At 44.9% G+C, this 20942-nt stretch overlaps 1 protein-coding gene across 1 annotated transcript; it reads left to right on the top strand.

Annotated features, from left to right (window-relative positions):
* Positions 1–4423: 4423 nt before the first annotated feature.
* LOC119451000 (isocitrate dehydrogenase [NADP] cytoplasmic) lies at positions 4424–14056 on the top strand. Its single transcript, XM_037714438.2, has 10 exons — positions 4424–4836; positions 4928–4967; positions 6836–6942; positions 7809–8206; positions 9078–9145; positions 9253–9321; positions 9968–10119; positions 10677–10817; positions 12054–12216; positions 13214–14056. The coding sequence occupies exons 1-10, from the start codon at positions 4821–4823 to the stop codon at positions 13293–13295; spliced, it is 1236 nt and encodes a 411-aa protein (XP_037570366.1). The 5' UTR covers positions 4424–4820; the 3' UTR covers positions 13296–14056.
* Positions 14057–20942: the final 6886 nt, after the last annotated feature.

Raw genomic sequence — 20942 nt, 5'->3', positions numbered from 1 at the left:
GAGTTGACGGAGTGTTTGAGAATACCAAACTTTATAGTAAACTGTCGTTCAAGGACGCCGTCTGACATCGAGCCGGTAAGCAGTATTGTCCTGGTGTATACCACCGAACCGTGTGGCCTAATCACATGAAGCAACACTCCAGATACAACTGCATCTCGGGACACCTATATAGCCAATGTCAACGCCCGGAAAGCAACGAAAAAATTCACCTGACATCCAAAAGTAAGATTCGAACACTGAAAATAAGAGTGTGTATGTCAATGATGTAATAAGTATTTCAAGGTTCGCAGGCATAGGGTATTTTTTTTTTGTTGACTAGTAGTAGACTAGAAGTAGTCACAACTACTTCTACTAGACAAGTAGTAGTAGTAGTAGTAGTAGTAGTAATAGTAGTAGTAGTAGTAGTAGTAGCAGTAGTAGTAGTAGTAGTAGTGACTAGTAGTAGTAGTGACTAGTAGTAGACTAGAAGCTAGTGGTGGTGTTCCAGCAGGGTAACCAAATGTGCATGGGTTAAAAAAATCACAGTTTCGCCCGAAAGGCGAAGCATCGATTGCGATAGCAAATTAGAGAGTTGTACGAAGCAAGGATAGTAGTTTAATTGGCCGTATAGAGTTGCAAACATTCGCTTATTCACTAAATAGACAAGTACGGTGTCACGCGCGCACAGGTAAACGTGAACACATCTCGCTCGATGACCGCGGAAACTCGCTTGAAAACGCCGGAGTGAGAAAGCGCGCGAGCAGCAGCGGGAAAAATGACTTTCGCGCTGTCTCTCGTCTCGCTTCAACGCGAACTAAACGTCGAAAGCAGAGCGCATATGAAGCTACCGGCACTCGGTGCATGCACTTTGGCCCCATCCCACATCGCTTTGAAGATGAAACTCGCGCGAGCGCGCACTTCGCCCGCATTGCAGATCGCTTTCAAGATACGGCGCGGCAGTAGCGCTGTGAGGGACAGAACGCACCCCCCTCTCCGTCGCCTCGCTCCCGTACCTCGCATGCGCGAAAGACGATCGCGCGCTTCCGGTCTGCCTTCCTCCCTCGCGTTCGCTGCGATTGCCGGCTCCCCTCGTACGCTTTCACTCGCACACACAGCATGCGGCGCGCGGCGGCGATCGTATCGCCGTTGAACTTAATACGGAACCTCACGGCGGCGACGGCGACGACAGCAGAAATGCGCTCGGAGTGTCCATATAATTGCTATCGCATAAAAGAAAAGGCACCCCACATCTGAGCAGACATTAAAGGGACACTAAAGAGAAACCGGAAGTTGAGCTTAAATGGTAGATTATCCTTTCACGATCACAGCCATACCATTCTTACTGCAAACAGATGTTTAATAGGCGAGAAAATAGCGAAAAACTGAAGGATAGGTGCTGACGCCCCTTCGAATTTCCCGCACTACACGTTCTGACGTCGGAGATTACAAATGCAGGCCGGTCGCGATTGGTCGAGAGCGATTTAGAGCTGTTAATAAAACGCAAAATGAAATACACCTTAAACGTACATAAACAGCATTTGCCAACTTTTTAAACCGTTTAAAGCGAGGAAGTACAAGTTTAGCACAAAATTAAATAAGAAAAAATGGCATGGCGATACATGCGGCCATGATAGTTTCGTAGTTTCGTTTTTGGTCAATGCATCGTCGCGCGCGCTTGTTCCGCTCTACGGTGTTTGGTTGCGTGTTGCGTGGCTCGAAAAACGTTGACTTCGCGGGAAACAGCCAGAAAATACCTCGTGTGTGTAGTGTTGAGGGCTGTATAAATGGCCCAAGGCGCTTGCTCAGGGGCAGCGGCAGTGTTGACTCGATTGTGTCCTTTCATGTGGTGTCGCGCGGTGAGCCCCGGCTCCCCGGCGTTCGCAATGGCTCAGTGCTCTGCCGATGATAAAACGGCAAAAGAGCCAGCGAAACCGATGGTGTGCTCTCTGCATTTCTCGCTCTCGGATTATGTGTATAATCCTGCCCTCGGAAAGTATCTTGGCGTGCCCCAGAGGCCAGTCCTTTCTCGAGCAGCTGTTCCCTCAATGCGACCTTCATCAAACCCCCTTCCGGTGCCCCTGCAGCAGCAAACTGGCGGCTCGGTGAGTGCTGAATGTCATTAAATAAAGCCACGAAATAACCATACCGAGTACGTACGCAACTTTCTACGCTTGTTCTGTCGGGAACATCGTCGCCTGGCGGACCGGACGCTTCGCCTTCCGTCGACGAAAACGAAGCTCTCCGCCGGCGCGGCCGGCGGCTCACCGCCATCGCACGCGGAAACACCTACAGCTCAAGCACGGAGGATCATTTCGCGCTCCGTTTCATTGAATATCGCTGAAATGCAGTCCTGCTTCCCTGGCGAGCTCTTCGTTGCAAGGTTCAGCTGCAGCAACGGTATCAATCGCGGCGAACGCAGCGACCATGCATGCAGCCATGATGCATCCAGTGCCTCGGCCGTTTACGCAAGCGGTGACGTATCATGGCGCATTCTGATTCGCCGAGAGCAATGAAATCTGTGACGACACTGCTTCAGCGCCAAATATGGGGTGAGAGAAATTGAGGAAGAGATATTTGGTCTTTCTTTACGAATTTCTCCGCTAATAACTCATATTTTTGCACCCAACAAAAACTGCATGCATTTCTGAAGGTCCCTCTTTTATTCCAGCTGAACTTCCTGTTTCTCTTTAGTGTCCCTTTAAGCAAAACACAAAATTTAGACAAGCCTTTCTGCAATAGTACCTCGGCTTTGTCCATAATCATAAGCGCCAATTGCAAGAACTCGTCCCTCCCGAACTTGTCCACGAAGAGGCGAAAACCGCCTACCCCCCCAGGACTCAAACCTTAGGCAGCCCCAATTACCAGCTGCTCGAAAAGAGAATGTCACAAGGAGATTCTCTTTCTGCAAAGGAATGAACCATGCGTAAATAAGCTTCAAAATTTTTGATCACAGCATCGACTGACTTGTGTGCATACCTCAATGCACAGTTAGTTCGGCTTCCACACAAATCCGCCCCCCCCCCCCCCCCCCCCCCAGGAAAATGGGGACGCTACGCCTAATCCTTTGATATTTAAAATCCATCTTGAAAACTGCCTTGACGATGGCCTGAATCCGCAGCCTACTGCTCACTCGCCTCACGTATAGCATTGTCAGCCTGGACCCCCAAGCAGGTCAGATCTCCGGCTCGGAGCAACGGGCTAAGCCGGATATATCGGAGGTGATGTCACAGCTGAGCGTACCAAATTTTGCGGCGATACCACTGACAATACGAGCAGCGGGCTTAGTTTCACTGGAGAGCCGGTAGAATTCTCGTCTGCCATGCGATAGTGTTATATTCGATTCTCATTCAAAGCCAGATATCTTTTTCAGCGTGCAGCTGACATCTCGAGCGTTATCACGAGATAAAAATCCGAGTAATGAGGCATACACGGCTTTCCGCTGTAATAGTAACAGTTCTCCCAGCTGAGAACATCGCGCTAACACATCGATCCTCTTTATCGCCTCGCTCTGTAGTGGCCTTCGAAGCATACGAGTTGAGTAAACCATGATAGCTCGCACTTTTGAGTAACTGTTCTGTTTGAGTAACTGCTTGAGTCAAGTAAAAGCGAAAACAAAGAGCGATAGACAAATGAGTAGAAATCTGTTTGGTCAAGCAAAAGTGGAAATATGATGCGCATTATGCGAATTATTGAGCGTCAAATGGTCCACAGAGCGAAAAGGCCGGCGTCTGTCGCCTGTAGCAGCGAAACACCCAAACTCGCACTGCCATTGGCTGCGACGCCACGTCACGAGCTGCGCCTCGACGGAGCAGAGCGGGTGAAAGAGAACACCTGCTGTTGCGAGAGCATGCCAGGTGTTGGGTGAGTAGAGAGGGCATCGCCATCGCTGCCACGTATGGCTATGGTACATTACTCGCAGTGCAAAATTCGAAGGACCGTTAATTCAGCGCCGTTCAATTGGACATTAATGCGTTCGCATTCACAACTCTTTAAAATTAAAGGCTTTCGCTAGATCCACTTTGAAAGGGATGAGATATTTAAATGTGATAGCATTTATCGTACTTGTGGTTCATTCTAATACTAAAACACGACATACAACAGCAGGGGAATCCGAGAAAAGAAAAATCAAAACATAAAATAAGGAAATATACGTTTCAGGTTTCGGAGATCTTCGCGCGTACATCGACAGCGGAACGGCTAAGTAAGCGCGATCATTTTTAACCATGGTGCCGCAAGAGTTGCAAAAATAACGGTTGATTCAAGCAATACGAGCAGTCCCGCAAAGGTGTAGTAGGTAATGTTCTAGCCTCCACTCCTGGATTTAAAAATGTACAGCAGCCGCTGCGCCATGGCAATCAATTCTCGCTATCATCATCAACGTAACGTAAACGACTCGCCGGTAGCAGCAGGCAGTAGGAGTGGCTTTACTGGGGCTTCGTTTGTCGTCTGCCAAATCAGGCGTTGACCGGCCCGAATCGCCAGACGCCGGCAATCTGTTTCGTAGCTCGGGAGGCCAGGGTCTTTCCTGTCTGTCATCTGTGCTCACAACTGCGTCGTGTCCCTTGTCGCAACTGTGGTCCGTCCGGCCTCTTATCAGCCCTCGGGAGCGCGTCCAGAGATTACATTCGGCAGAATTTCTCCCGGGCGTCCCCTATCTTTACAAACACCGCTGCTGATTCGGGTGTTTTGAAGCGGCGCTCGAAGTTTTGTTTCACTCCCCCCTTAGGCGACCGATCGCGGGAGCCGGTTGTGAGCCTCGAGGAAAAACCTGCTCCACTGCTAAAGCTTCCTGAACAACCGAACACGCCCAATCGTCGAAGGAAAGCAGCTGGCACGCAATCATGGCGAAAATTCAGTGTACGTAGAAAAACCGTTTACTTTAGTTTCGGTCCGGTGAACCAACGCTCGCACGACCATGATCGTCTCGTCATTTTGCTTTATTCTTCAGGTGGACCTGTGGTGGACATCCTGGGCGATGAGATGACGAGGTGAGATTCGTCTTACGTGGCTTGATCTACGAGGGTCGGGTTGCCGCGATCTTACAAGAGACGGCGCATGAAACAAAGTACCGCGCCGGATGCTTTTTTAATCGCCCGCGCCTGACCTCTAGAGAAAACGTCGGCCTTGAACTCTAGACTGGGCGGTTCAATGGCACGAGTCTCACCATATATATATTTTTTAATGCTACGTTATTGATCCCTATGGCGCCTCTTCGAAAAAGCTGTCGTCAAGTTTCACTCGCGCAAACGCGACATTGGCAGGTTCTACACCGACATTTTTACATATGTTTCGAGGCAAGTCACATGCTGTTTACGATACGTATGGAAAAGTTCATATCTTTTCTTCTGGAAATTAATTACCTTAGATATAAGTTAGCGCTGTGTGATGTACAGCTGTCCGCTGGAAGTTTAAGGTTTAAAAACTAATAATAACACTATTAATGTAATTAATGTAATGCCATGTAATGCGTAGGATGGATAACCGGTGGACCATTAGGGTTACAGAATGGATACCAAGAGAAGGGAAGCGCAGTCGAGGTCGGCAGAAAACCAGATGGGATGATGAAGTTAGGAAATTTGCAGGCGCAAGTTGGAATACGCTAGCGCAAGACAGGGGTAATTGGAGATCGCAGGGAGAGGCCTTCGTCCTGCAGTGGACATAAAATATAGGCTGATGATGATGATGATGAATAACACTCCATCAAGTGAATTTGACTGCAGTAATCGTATCACCTGTAACAGCAGCGTCTGCAGTTTGTATAAATGCATTCTAGGGAAGCGGCGTGATCTCGAACTGGTGTAATGGTTGTTTCAAGCTTGGTGCATTTTAGTGGGTAATTGATTTCTCGTAAAACTGTGCTGAAATGTATGTAGTGATTCAGCAGCATTGTAGATAGCAAGGTCAATTACTATAGCTTTGAGAATGATGCACCACGTTAGGAAATTGCAAAGTTGGTCTCTACACTCTGGCTTTAGGGATAAAGCTACTGTTGTTGAAGCAAAACATCTCTATTACTAAAGTGCATAAAAATGTTCATTGAGAGTGCATTAATAGCAAGCTTTCAGTACTGCATATGCAGCACTAAAAGGTTATCATCACAAGCAATTGCAACTTTAGAGATATTTTTCAGATGTTAGATATTATATAATTCAACTAAAGCCACTCAGCTGCAGTTGGCTGTAATTGTACTTGTCAATACTGTATTTGAACTTTCTGTTGCTAGTACCTTTATCATCAGGATTATATTTACCTGCACTGCCAATCAAGTACAACTAACTGCATTAATGGACAAAGGACAGGCTCATCTTTGAGCATTGAAAGCCACAAGTGTAAATAGAACCGTATGTACTGCCTGGAAGTTATTAGTATCTTCTTGTAGGTCCACTATTACTTGTTCAAGAAACTGCAGGTAGAGAAAGCTGATACCATGTAATTCATACTTGATCACAAGCATAAGCCTTATTATCACTTGCTCGGGCATTACAAATAATGTGAATGCATACTATAAACAAATTCTAGTGAGGTTATTGTTTATTGTTATGACTTTCACGAATTTTCTGTTATGTGAATGATTGGTCCTTCAAGCAGTTCACATAGTATGACACCTCCTGTTCACTGGAATTTCGCGCATTTCTGCTTTGCTAAATTTACTGCGCACAAATTGTTCCATACTTCACTGGACATGGGAGTGCGTATGTTAGGCTCTTGAACAAGACATCACTCACAGAACATTCTTGATGAATAGCTTTATAGCTTAGAGTAACTAATTATATATTACTGATCCTTCTATGGTACTACTGCTGGTATGGTTGGCATCATAGTAAATGCACCATTTTGTCATGCCAACATAATACAGAGTCATCTGGGACTTGATCAAGGACAAGCTGATCCTTCCTTTCTTAAATGTGGAGCTGCACACCTACGACCTTGGTATTGAAAACCGGGATCGTACGGATGACCAGGGTAAGTAGGTGGATGCACTAATTGAAAAAATGTGAAGGCAACTGTGGTTGCACTTCATGGTTACATGTGGGCCATGAAGGGTAAAAATGGTTAGCAATGTCAGTCAGATGGCCAAATGATCTGTCATTTTGAAACCTTTAGTGTACAGATTCTTTCAGGAAATAACTATTTCATTAGTGCATACAAAAGGGGCAGGTGAATTTGAAGATTTGTTAAATGTACAGTGTCCTGCATTCATATATAACAAGCATTTCATACGACTCTAGCCAAACTTCATTAAGAAAAGCAGTACTTTATATATGAAATGAACCAAAAGCGTATTATTTGCAGTCATCACAAGCAACACTGGATGGCTTTTGCAGTCTGCTTATTAAAATCACAAATGCGAATTTTGAATTTTTTATCTCGGAGCATTACTACTACTTGAAAAGTTGTTTCAGAAGCACTCAGTGCAGTTTTCACAAAGTTATGGATAAACAATATGTCATTTCTCATGTTGGTTCACAGATACTAGAGCCAAAAGATGCACAGAAGTTAAGCTGAGCAAATAAGCAAAACTGAATTGAGTGTGAATTGGGGTCTCTTTTGCTTTGTTCACACAACATATCTGGCCAATACGGCTGCTTGTTGGTTCAGGAGAAATGCAGGAGTTATTCTCTACATATTAAAACTATGTAAATTATTTATGTGCTCCCCCACGTGTACTACTCATAAAGCATGCGATATAGGTTACCATTTCACCTCCAAACCAGCAGCCCACAATCTACATGTTTGAGACTCTCACTTTAGAGTGACAGCTAGAAACCAAGCCAATTCACGCGACCTATTTCAAGCCGCCAAGTCTTTTCTACTCTTTGTGCATGCAGTCACCGTCGATTGTGCACACGCCATCCAAAAGTACAAGGTTGGCATCAAATGCGCTACCATCACGCCCGACGAGAAGCGTGTCACCGAGTTCAAGCTCAAACAGATGTGGCGATCACCCAATGGGACCATCCGTAACATCCTGGGCGGCACAGTCTTTCGCGAGGCCATCATCTGCAGCAACGTGCCTCGCCTTGTCACTGGATGGACAAAGCCCATCGTGATCGGCCGTCACGCCTACGGGGACCAGTACAGGGCCACTGACTTTGTCGTTCCTGGGCCTGGCACCCTCGAGATCAAGTTCACACCCAATGCTGCAGGCGAGCCGCCACTGGCATTCAAGGTGCACGAGTTTCAGAACACGGGAGGTGTGGCCATGGCCATGTTCAACACTGATAAGGTGAGCGCCAGTGATTACCATATATGCTTGTATGCTACCTGCACTTTTCATTCCTTAAAGGTATTGCTGACAAATCGGTGGCACTATTCCTGCGTAAATAAAATGGCGAGGCTGGATACGGCTGACTGACAATTCACATGGCTAATCAAAAAACCATAAAAAAAAGAGAACATTCACATTTTATAGCATCTGTTCTGTAGTTGAGGTTCGACTTTGTGCTGAAACTTAGTTGAGCTACGCAGCAAGACCCACAAACAAAATTACACGCAAACATGGAGGCCCATTTCATGCAGATACTGCAATACATTTCATAAGTCATTGTTGCAGTGTCTGCATTAAATGGGCCTCCATGCTTAAATGTAATTTCAATCCGACATTATGCCATGTGGCAACCAAGGTGAATTAAAAAAATTGGCATCTTTAACAAAGCATAACAACATAAGTAAACAGTGCCATCACGATGCAGTATACAAAGTCAGATATACAAGTCTTCTGCAAAACCTAACATCTTAGGTTTTAGTTTCAGATACAAAGGAACATAGGTGATGTTTGGAGCTTCATCTTCTAATACTACTTCCACTGAAAAAGCTGTTCTACTATGCCTCTAGTGTCTTGACAAAAGCCTTGGCCTTTTTTTCAGTTCAAGGGTGTTGCAGTCTTTTATGGCTTCCGTGAAAGCGTACTACAAAAGGGCAGATAAAGATAAGTTGAGAAGCAGGACGAGTACAGGGAACGGAGGCGTCTTTTTTTTTTTTTTTGAGGGTTTTTGCTTACTGTAGAGCATAAATCTTTGTGTAGGGGTAATGTGTGGTCTGACCTCTTTTCTTTCTTCCTCTCTATCTTTTATCCCGCTGCCCTTTTCCTACCGCAGTCTATTAAAGACTTTGCACACAGTTCTTTCAAGTTTGCACTGCAGCGAGAGCTCCCACTATACCTCAGGTATGGGAAACTGTTTTTTCAACCTTTAGATTCTGGCTTTATGAATGCACATTCAAGTTGAAGATGTTAACTTTGTATCCTTTCTTTTCCCACTCTCTCACTTGCAGTACCAAGAACACAATCCTCAAGAAGTATGATGGCCGGTTCAAGGACATCTTCCAGGAAATTTACGAAAAGTATGTCCTCCTCTTTCTGCTTGCATTGTGAGAATTCAATATAGCAGACCCAAAACATAGATGCACTCAGATACGTGACATGTTCGCTAAACCGTGCTTCTCATTTGCTTCCTACACTTACAGAGTACAGTTCTTTACAGTTACAGTTCCTACAGCTGCAGAACAGCACTTGTGATGCTTCCATGTTGTAGGCAGGAATTAGTTTGTAGTTTTCTTCCTTGGTGTTCTTGTGTTGATTCTCTTTCTTTATATTGTTTACATCACATATGTGCATCACAGGTCGCATAATAAACATTGGCAGCTGATAGTCAGCACTTCATCTTGTCTTTTTGCCTGTCCTGTTTTATGCGTGCTGTTCTTAAACTTTCAGCCTAAACAACAAGCTCAGCTTCAGACACTAGAATGAATACTATGTTCATTGTGCATAGACATGTTTGTATGAAGGTATGGCTTTCTATACAAACTTAACTGCTAGAGGCACACGATCATAGCAATTTTGTTGTGTCCGCAGGTTCATCTTCATTTTGACCGAGCGTTAATACAGAGTACAGTTTGCAGAGCTCAATGCTTGCTCATTTAACTGTAAAACTGCGAAGAGCCATTGCTGGTAAGTGGTGTAATGATCCCTTTGCTTTCCAACACGCAGGGAGTACAAGTCTGACTTCGAGAAGCGTGGCGTCTGGTACGAACACCGGCTCATCGACGACATGGTTGCCCAGGCCATGAAGTCTGAGGGAGGTTTCGTGTGGGCCTGCAAGAACTATGACGGCGACGTGCAGTCGGACGCTGTGGCACAAGGTGCGTTAATCCTTTAGCCAGCAAGCACCTCAGTGTTGCGGACCTTGAAAAAATGTCCACAAAGCCCAAATTCCTCAATATTTTAGTTGTCTGAGTTAGCGGTTAGATGATGTGGACTTCTTCCAAGGGTTTATGGTGCTCAATGAATTTGGAGCCTTCTTCATCTCCTCTCCTTGCCACGTGTGGAGCTAATAGAGAGAAAATGCTTTATGCAATATTCTTGGCAATCTGTTCTCTCAGTACATGATTTTATTGAACTTCCTATCAGTAACTATGTTACCGTGCAAACCACACAAATACATGATGTGCATTGATCATTAGTCGCAAAAGAAGCGAAGAACTAAAGTGAGTCTAACTTGTGCTAACCTGTTATAGGGTTAAAAGGACCATTGGGGTGGTTTCAAAGTGAGTGTCCCATGTGCATGTTCAGTCGCACATATCTCGCACACAATTTTTTTTAAACGAAACATCACTTCCTGCTTATGGAGAAGTTGTGGGTTAACAGAACTGAAATGCAGAAAACTGTACTCACCCACCGTGCGTGGTGTTATGCGCAGGTTATGGCTCCCTGGGCATGATGACGAGTGTCCTGGTGTGCCCTGATGGCGAGACCCTGGAGGCCGAAGCTGCCCACGGCACTGTGACCCGCCACTACAGGATGTACCAGAAGGGCCAGGAGACCTCCACCAACCCCATTGGTATGTCACCTGCAGTGGTTGTGTTTTGTTGAAGACAATTAGGGTAAAGGTGCAAGTGATTGAACCTGTAGAACATTGTCAAGAAACATTAAATCAGTTTAGGCTGATAAAGTATTCTTTCAGAACTCTGACTTCGTGAATTTCACGGTAAGTGGTTGATTATTAGAAGGGAAAATCAAAGTCCAGCACCAGTACGTCAGTGTGCCATCACGAATTTCAAAGTATTTTTAATGCAAATATAGCATTCTTGGCCTACATGAGGCACTTTGATTTTATCTAGCCTCTTTATGTCGCTCTTCGATTTTTAAAAATCCTTAAAAATTTATCCAGTGTTGGGCAGAATCTAACCCACGTCACACAGGTTCTTCAAGCACAGCAGCCCATGATGAGTTCATTATTACAGAAGCCTAACCTTTCAATCTAGGTCGACCTAATATTTTCCTTTAGTACGTCTTTAAAGACAAATGCTCGGATTTCCTGGATAAACAGCAGCATACTGTGATCAGCACCTCATGTTCGTCGTTCGTGAAGGCAGAAAAAGGCAAACAATCCCTATAGTAGTATAATTCGTTTTACCATTGCTAAAGGGGATTTTTGCATCTTTTCTGGCTTACTAAGCATCCTCTCACGGTAAGAACAGCTTCCTTGGTATTGCAGAAAGATAATTTACTTACGCAGCTAAGATTATTTTTCTCTTTAGTGTCCCGTTAAGACATTCCAAAAATTAAAACGCAATGACAGAACAAAGTGATGAATGACATTGCGACGTTTACGATGGTGTGTATTATCCCACCTCACACAGAAAGATCGCACTTCCCTAAAAGCAACTCTGGCAACTTGAGTCCAACTGATGGAAAAACCAAGCCACACATGGGTATATCACCTTGCATGATGCAATTGGTGATGAATAGGATGCAAGGTGATGAATATCACCTTGAAATTATGTTTATATTGGCTTGCATGATGTATATCATGCACTGCTATTTCACTGGTTTGCCTATCGCACACACTTCGTGCATCTGTCCACATGTGAATCCTGTATCTTTTTTTCTTGTAAGCAGGTGGCTCTCCTCACCACAGTCTAAGGTTTATTTGTTCAATGTTGTTATTTGTTTGTTGTTTGTAAGGTTTCTTTGTTTGTCCTCACAGATGGGCCACTGTGTACTATTATTTGTGAATGAACAGGATTGCTTTGTAGCCCTGGTTTCTCATCTTGCACACAACTTGCGCACACAGCATCCATCTTTGCCTGGACCCGGGGGCTTGCCCACCGAGCCAAGCTGGACAGCAACAACGAGCTGGCTGTCTTCTGCAGCTCGCTAGAGGCCGTCTGCATTGAAACCATTGAGGCCGGCTACATGACCAAGGATCTGGCCATTTGCATCAAGGGCATGTCTGGGTGAGTGAGCAATGTAGTACTGAAAACTGCAGTAGTCTGCAGGCAAGCAACATAAGCCTCAGTCCAAGGCCAATGTTTCGACATTTTCTTTCTGAGCCGAGAATTCCCTTGTTCACTCACTGTCAGTTCCAGACGTAGGCGGGCAGTGCAAGTGGGCACTCCCTTGCACTTATACTATGTCCACTCGCACTGTCCGGTATATACCGGACAGTGCAAGTTTACCAACACTCACGTTCATACTCACACCTGCTCATGCATTCATATTCACGTCCGCTCACCAGTGCTCACTCAACATTCACACTCATGCCCTTCGTCACTCACTCACATGATTGTAAAATGAGTGTGAGTGACTATGAGTGAGCATCTCCCTGTCCCTGAGAAAACAGCCTATGCATCAGTGTAAACGTATTTTATTGCTTGTGCCCCAATTAAAAATGAATCAGAATTTACTTTGTGGATGCCCGTTCTAGATTTAGGGTGCTCGTACCATATACGAGCAGCAAACAAGAGCTCATCTCAAGCAAAGGCTTTGTGGTACAAAACAGTAATGACAAAACACATTCAGCTACACGCAGTCACCTCCACAAATTATTTGTGTGCACCTTTATAACAACTGTCCATATAAAGCAAAAAATTTTGTTCTTAACGCAATTTATTAATCTAGGTTCAACTGTGTGTGAAAAACAAATTTACTGAAGTCCACCTTGAGGCTTCATAAGGGCGTCTACTGTAGACACAGTGCATCTAATGTGTACTGCTACGCAAACTTAAAACAAATAAGGCACTACTTCTTTGCTTAACCATGATATCTCGTTTTTAGGTGACTCCAACTTCCATATCTATGTTCTACAGTGTTTAATTTTTGAGTTTATAGTTAAGGCGGTCGATGGCAGCGGAAGACATTTTCACTATATTCTTTTTTTTTCAATAATGATAGACGTTTCATGGCTTCATCAACAATTGTGGTGTTTATGCAAAGCTTTCATTCCATTTGCAGCGTCCAGCGCAGCGACTACCTCAACACATTCGAGTTTCTTGACAAGCTTGCTGATAACCTGAAGAAGAAGCTTGGCAAGTGACTAGGCCGCCTGTGAAGCTATGGGGTGTTGGTTCCACCATCTGCCACCTGACTGTCTGCTGCGATCACGCTCGGGAGCAAATGGACTATACAAGCAGCGGATCGCAAGCGATCGTTCCAAAAGCCTGGTGACTAGAGAAGGCTGTTGCATAACATTACACAGTCCTACCTCTTGCTAAGAGAGCTGAAGCAGTACCGACAAATTGAGCTAACTCGAATCTGTCTGCTGCTGGAGGCAGAGAACTAGCACGTCATAGTAATAGGTGGGCCAATCTGTTCCCCACCCCACCCCCCTTTTCGACGCTGAAAGTGAAGTGTAGACAGACTCTGTAAACGAAGCTTTCCCAGTGAATTTGGAAAAAATCAATCCCTGTGACCTTGTAGTGGCAAAAGACTACAACAATGACAGTCATGCTTGTTCATAAAAGACATTTACAAAACTAAAGAATCCAGGCTCGCAGTCATGCCAATTATTACTGGTGTCCCATTGAATGTCTGCTCAAGTAGAGGTGCCAATCATAAATGACTTGTGTAGAGATTGACATGATTGTTTGGAGATGCAAGCCAAGCTTGCATGTGAGGCACATTGCGACATCTATTCCATATGCTCCTGACGTGGTTTTGCAAGCTGTTGCATTTCTTTTCTCTCTTTTCGAGAACAACTTCCGGTGGCCGTCTTTCACAGAACCCCCTCCTTTCTCCCGTGGTGCATAGGACGTGAAACTCTGTATACTACGCAAGAGAAATATATTTTTACATGAACCTTTTGTGTTTATTTGAGGCCAAGCCTACTTCTTCACTCTTTGAATGTCTCACCCAAACCACGCCATGGAGAAATTGTGGGTTTTATGTTTGTGTATATTGGCTTATAGCCTCTCTTTACAATAAGGTTAACCTGTACAGTGCAAGACTGGCGGCAATAATATTGCGTCAGCATCACTACTTCGCATTATGCATGAAACTGCAACTTTTTCTAAAGCAAGGCAAGTCCTGAAAACTAGTGCAATATGACATGGCAAAACATTGTACTAGTGTGTATGCTATGCTATGTAAATGGTAAGGCAACTCGCAGGAAACATCCCTTTTAGACACCAACAAGTTTCATTGCAACACATTGCCTGCCCTTCGCATGTTTCCATCTCTCTCTAACAAAACCCGAGGTAAATGTCGTCAAGGACCGCAAAGAATTAGTAAAGAATGAACAGTAATGTAATGAGACCAGGAAATTTGTAGGCATAAGATGGTTTGATTTACATAGGACAGTCATATCCTCTGAACTCTGGGGGAAATTTGTCCTGCAGCTGATGAACGTGTTTTCTTGTGATTTCACAAAACCCCATTTCTAGAAGATCTTGAAAAACACTTTGCAGAGGAGTGTAATGCCACCAGAAATAAAACTGACATACTTAAGCCCTGTGTGCTGTATACAATAGCTGACAGCTTGATGGTGAGCTCGTTGCCTAAATATTGCAGAATACTTGTTCAGACAGGACCATTGGAACTGTAATGAAGAAGAAGAGCGCACGGACAAAGCCAGTCAAATCGCCTATTCGATGTCTGCAGTGCAGCCACTGAGCCACCCGGATCGCCAGTGCCTGGCGCAAGTGTGAGCCGCTCGGGCTTCCAGCTGTTACTGCTCTGTGCCGCTTGACTGCCCAGCTTATGCTTGACTATACCTGGTGAACTGTTGAATACACCCCTTTACAGAACCAACAACCCGAAGGGGTATCTATTAAAAATGTAGTGTTACATTTTTCATGGAAGTTTAATGCATAGTTTTTGGTAGTTACGATAAAAGAACTAAAGTGATGGAAATGGTTGTCCTGCAGGTGTTGCGACAGCACAAAGTACAAACATAAGAAAATCATGATGACTCAAATGGGTGCCAACTACCAATGAAGTTGAAAGGAAACAGATAAGTTACCGAAAAACGAGCAATAAGTATCAAATAGGTGCTTTGAACCTATTTGTGCTGTTGCCACCTTCTCATGCCTCTATTGGCTGACCCAGCCAATCGCACCCTCCAGAGTTTAACATGCTTTCTGTAGTGGCCGTTGGCCTGATGGGTGATGACTATAGGTGATGGGCAATAGGAGACAATGGGCCATGAACTGTTGCGAGCTTAGCGCACACTTGTTGTGATGTCCGATACCTGATAGCTCGGCAAAAGAAGCACATTTCTGTAGAGGAAGATAGCAATGACTCAGCCTATTTATCTCTTCAGCTGCAAACACTGCAAACATTGACTTGTACCCATAGGCAGGTATCGCCTTGCAAGACATCTTCTGGCAAATTAGGTTTTCAAAAAAAAAGGGACTGTGTCCTGCATTTAGAAGTAGAGGTAAGTGTAAGTCTTTTCAGCTTTATAGTATTAGCATGCGTATTTCATCCCCTGCCTCATTCTAAATCGTGCCTGCTGGTATGTTTCGCATGCACCCTTAATTGCGCTGGGGCCATATTTTGACAAAGTAGTTTCTTCCCCATTCTTTTCCTATCATCTGTTGAGCCAAGTGCCCTATAACAAGATTAATGACAGCACGGTGATTTTCAAGCAAATGACAAAAGGTGCAAAAAAAATTGGGATACTAATTGTTTCAACATATGGCCCCCTGAGGTTAGCCACCGCCAAATTTCTGAACACATTGAAATATTCTAACACTGTACTTTGCTCTCTTCCTACGTCTGGGGGGTCCTGTTCCTTCGGAAAAATGCGACCATCTTTGTTGACACTGCTAAATGTTCCTGACATATGCATACCCAGATATATCTATACACACATGCACCAGGTATTTCTTTTTAGAGTTTGAATTTTTTTAAATCACCTGTGGCAGATAGCGCAATTCCAATCCTTGTGCTGGATAGCTTGAAAAGGTGGACATTTTGTGCATAAGAAATTAAAATACATAGTCAACTAATTACCAGAATTTCACTAGTCAGCTTACTGTTTAATTAACTTGGGGCACATATAGCAGTTTATGAATTGAAGCCAGTCAGCTCTCGAGGTACTGTCGTCATCAATTCCTAGATTTGAATCCATGAATCACAAGTTATTGTCGTTTTAAACAAGAATCAGTTTCCTTTCATGTTAATGATGACTATACATCCACATTTCGAAACTAGCACCAGTCAAAGTTTAGGGTAAAACACCCCGCTGTTCAACTTGGTTTCTTAAAACAAAATGCCTTTTTGTGCGTTGCAGGACAAAAAATAAAGACTAGAAAACCCATGTATTAAGTCACAATCTGGGAATGCATTCAAAACTATTAAAAAAAGGCCTCTTCCCTGCGTTGGAGATCGCAGGGAAGAGGCCTTCGTCCTGTAGTGGACATAAATATAGGCTGATGACGATGTCTCCTAGCTGCATACTGGGCTTTGAGGGACGGCGTAGTGGGGTGTTACGAAATAATTTTTGCTGCCTGAAATTCTAAGCTTGACAAATGTTACAGGACTTATTTTGAGTAACTGCCTCGGTACTGGTGCCTGATTATGTGTGGCAACTTTCAGAGAGCATGGTTGAAATGTGCTGAATGTTGGTTATAATCAGCAGCGTGCATGCATTACACACCCAGAAAAAATCTATGCTAGGCAAGTACAGAGTAAATCAGACTTGCCTAGAATGGTCAATCGGCCAATTTGATCCAACTTTAAAGCAGATTAGCATTTGCCAAACATTAATCCATCCTTGCATTTTGGTGAAATGTCCCACTTCTTGCCACATCCTCTCTTATCTATTTCAAAGCTTGGCAATTGTTGTCAAGCTTTCATATAGCTGACAGACAGTGAGGCAAAAGCGAGAACACTAAAGCCTCTGCTTTTGCTGTAGCATGCATCTCTTAAAGGGCCCCTAAACAACCTATGACATTTTCTTACACATTTCAAACAAATGCACACATCACGTACAGAATGCTGTGACCATCATCTCTGGCAAATGAGGGCAGTGCGACACGCTGCGGGAATGCCACAAATTAAAAAAACAACCCCGTGCTCCTCTCCGGTGCCTCCTGAACCTTTTATGAAGCTTCGATTAAGTCAGCTTCACACAGAAGGCGATTAGGGGTAGACAACGGAAGAGCCTTTCTTCTGGTGGGCAGATGTGACCTGTGGCATTCGCTGCACTGCGTCGAGTTGGTGAGCGCATGTGGCAAGTAGGAGAGAGCGCGAGTGGGGAGGGTTGCGAAGGAGAGCGAGAAACAGCGATAGCCGTGTTTTCGTTCAACAAACTCCTATAACCTTGCTATTACTGCACCATTTCAAAATATTCTTGCGGTGATACATTCATGGTAGACTAGTGCACATCAGCCATTATGTAACTAATTTTCGAGCTCAGGATGGTTTAGCCCTTACCAGGTTTGGCCATTTTTAACAAACAGGTGTAGCATATACATGGCGCGCTGCGAGAACAGCTGAAATTTCAGATCAAATGCTGCGTTCCTTCCCCCTCTATGAAGCCCGCTCCCAGCTAGAGTAACACGCACAAATGCCTCTTTGCAGTGAGTGTTTCATCACTCACCATGACTTAATCATCCAATGTAGAAGGCGCAACACTGCAAGAAAGGAGGCAGGGCTTGATGCCACGGTACGTCCCTGAGCTCCGGTATGGGAAAAGGCAGGGAGGGAACACCGCTTGGGAATGCCACTAGAGGCAGAAGGGAGAGAGTGTCTTTGTTGCAAGCGTGGTAACAGGACATTTAATTTCTTGTATCTCCTCCAATAATAAACAAATTTGAAAAATTCTTCCAGTAACAAACTTCTTAGACAATGTTTTACAGCTTCAAGTCAATTACCAAAATTTGCAATGGGGCCTGGTGAGGGGCCCTTTAAAGAGTACAGACACATATTTTTTGAACTTGCAGAATCTCTACCACACGCTTCTTAGCAAGTATGAAGGTTGGGGCACATTATCATGATTTGATACTAAAGTTGGTCTTGAACTTCTGTAGCCGGAGTCATTTACATTACCGTGACGTCATAACAAAAAGCAACACTTGCTTATGTCATGCAGCAATATAAGGCTAGGTATGATTACAGTAATTATAAATAAAGTAAACAATAGTGCTGCTAATGCTGCTTCTGGGCTTTGCTTGCAGGAACAGTGCAAGCCAGTCTGTCATGACATCATGATGCATCCACCTTCGGGGTACAGAAACTAACACTGCTCCACAGAACCATGTAGCACTCTGACGCTTACTAGTATTTCTTCTGGGTTTACACGGCTTGGACCTACATTCAACATAAAAAAAATTCTAGTCAGCACTCCTTTAGGGCTCCAAGGAGATGTATTTTGGTTTGCATGCTACTTTGATCAGTTGATGATGTCCCAACGAAACACAGGCAATGAGAAATGAGCTTTGAATTAATTTCGGCCACCCGAGGTTTTTCAACATGCATCTTATGTTTGATACAAGAGTGTTTGCATTCTGTGAACATCAAAGTGTGACCAAGAATTGACCACATGGCTATCACATGGCCCCCATGCACCAGCAACTAGTATGCTATAGCCACTGGGCCACTATGGCAGCTGATTTGCTTAGTGCAGCATCCCTCGTTGTATCCACCATGGAAAAGGATCTGTAATTCTGTGCTAGCTCAATTTGATTTTTCTCAAACACTGTGGCATTCATTTACAATGTTCACTGCTTTTACAATAACCTTTCATAATTTTGCTGTATAATGAACATTCAACCATCAACTCCGCTAACCAATGACCAACTCCACTTACTTCAATAAATAGTTAATTACTTAGGCAACATTGGTCATTTTCTCGGCAATTAAAAGGGATCCGTGTCATAAACTGAGACACCTGTAAGGGGGGGAGGGGATAGTCTGCAAGTGTCCACCTAGAGGACCATGTCCATTTCGTCTTCTGCTGAAGTTCTCATTGACTAGGCTGTGGTGCACGTGCGAAGGAGACAGGCCCCCAGCCAATCAGCACTTAAGCAGCAAACAAAATGGACATGTCCACCACGTGGACACTTGCAGAATACCCCCCCCATTTCATCACAATTCCATTACAGCATCACTACACTGACAATATATGTAGCATAGCTCGTTATATTGTTACTAAAGAGCTTGGCAAGTTTGTACCTGTGTGTTGAGAACAAGGACCCTCTACTGTTTGTTTAAGGAACATGTTGTCAATGGAATCAACGCATCACTGTCCACGCAGAATGTCGCACACATGCAAAAAGTATGTGACACATATGCAGATCGACAGCCCATTCATACCTGTGAAGGGCAGTTGTGTGCTAGTGTCCTCAAATTCAAGACATCTTATGTTGAGAGTGCTTGAGTGGCAATGTGGCCCTATTACGGGCCTCTGGTGATTAATTCGTGGAATGTTTGTATGGAATGGGAAGTACGTCTTGAAGACAGGGCATAACAGTTCGTAATACTCGAAACAGCTAGCTGGCATCACTGAGAAGCTGGCACGCAGCACACACTGGCTGCATCGATAGCACGTGGCACTGTTCGCTGAACACTCCGAACGTCCTCAGAAGCTTGGCGTCGCTCGAGTCCTCGCCACCGGGGCATCCCGAACAAATGTTCAGCGCGTCCAAACGGCTCACAAGTTTCCCGAGCTCTTCCGCATCGTTCACGTGGACAGTAGGCGACGCGAGGCAGTGCTCGGTCGGCACCACGCGTCCCATCGCGTTCACCGTCACCTCCAAGGTGTCGCGGACAACGACAGCTTTCTCAACCACGACGATGGAGTCGACGACACTCATCTTGCACAAGGCGACGAGCTCGTCGCCACAGCCGTGCACACTCCAGCCGGACATATCCTTGCACTCTGCTAGACTCGCCCTGAGCGCGGCGAAGCGTTCGTCGTGCACTACAGTTTGGTCCTGCGAATCACACACCACTGCCAGACGCTGCCGCCTTCTCTTGCGTCTGATGGGTTTTTCAACGCTGCTCGCGAGTCGGAGCGTCGGTACGGCTCCCGGCTTGAGGCACCAGCGGCCGCGCGGAATTTGCACGAGGTTGCCTTGGACGACGTGCTCGTAGTTCTTGACCAAGACGTCGTCCGAGAAATGCAGGTTGCAAATCGTGCTCTTTGCGCCCAGCGCCGTTCCTTTGCGAGCGAGCGCAGCGCTCCATTTGGCGGCTAGCACGGGTTCCTTCGGTACGCCGAAGAAGTGTCGGCCTTTGGAAGCGGTCGGGTCGTACCCACTTCGGCATCCGTACGCGGAGCACTTAGGCATTTGTTCTTTCAACAAGCGTGCGTCACGTCACTCCATTCCAGAATAATGCCAAAGACCGCAAGCGCGTCCCACCACGGAAACACCTCGACCACCTGCGTTTTGTTTTTCGTCTGCTTTCCGTCGTGACCATAGAGTTTCTCTATGGTCGTGACTGCTCGTATGTAGAAATGATGTTGGCTGTTGTCAGAAGCTAATGGCACAGGCTCGTGCTTTAGCAACGCCTCCTATAAAGACTTTATAGGAGGCGTTGGCTTTAGTTAACGTGACTGCGGCATCAACAAAAGAACTTTACATCATTTCTTAATATAGGTATTTCTTTTCCTGCTGTTTGATAAGAAAAACTCTCAACAATCACAACCTTGATCACAACGCCAGAGAAGAGTTGTAGGGGAAAGTGCGTTTCATTTGTCTATCTATCGCAAATGTTGATGTTTTAGCGATGCATT

This window comes from Dermacentor silvarum, chromosome 4 (assembly GCF_013339745.2).
Source record: "Dermacentor silvarum isolate Dsil-2018 chromosome 4, BIME_Dsil_1.4, whole genome shotgun sequence".
Lineage (NCBI taxonomy): Eukaryota > Metazoa > Arthropoda > Arachnida > Ixodida > Ixodidae > Dermacentor > Dermacentor silvarum.
This window is presented reverse-complemented; position numbering and strand designations above follow the sequence as displayed.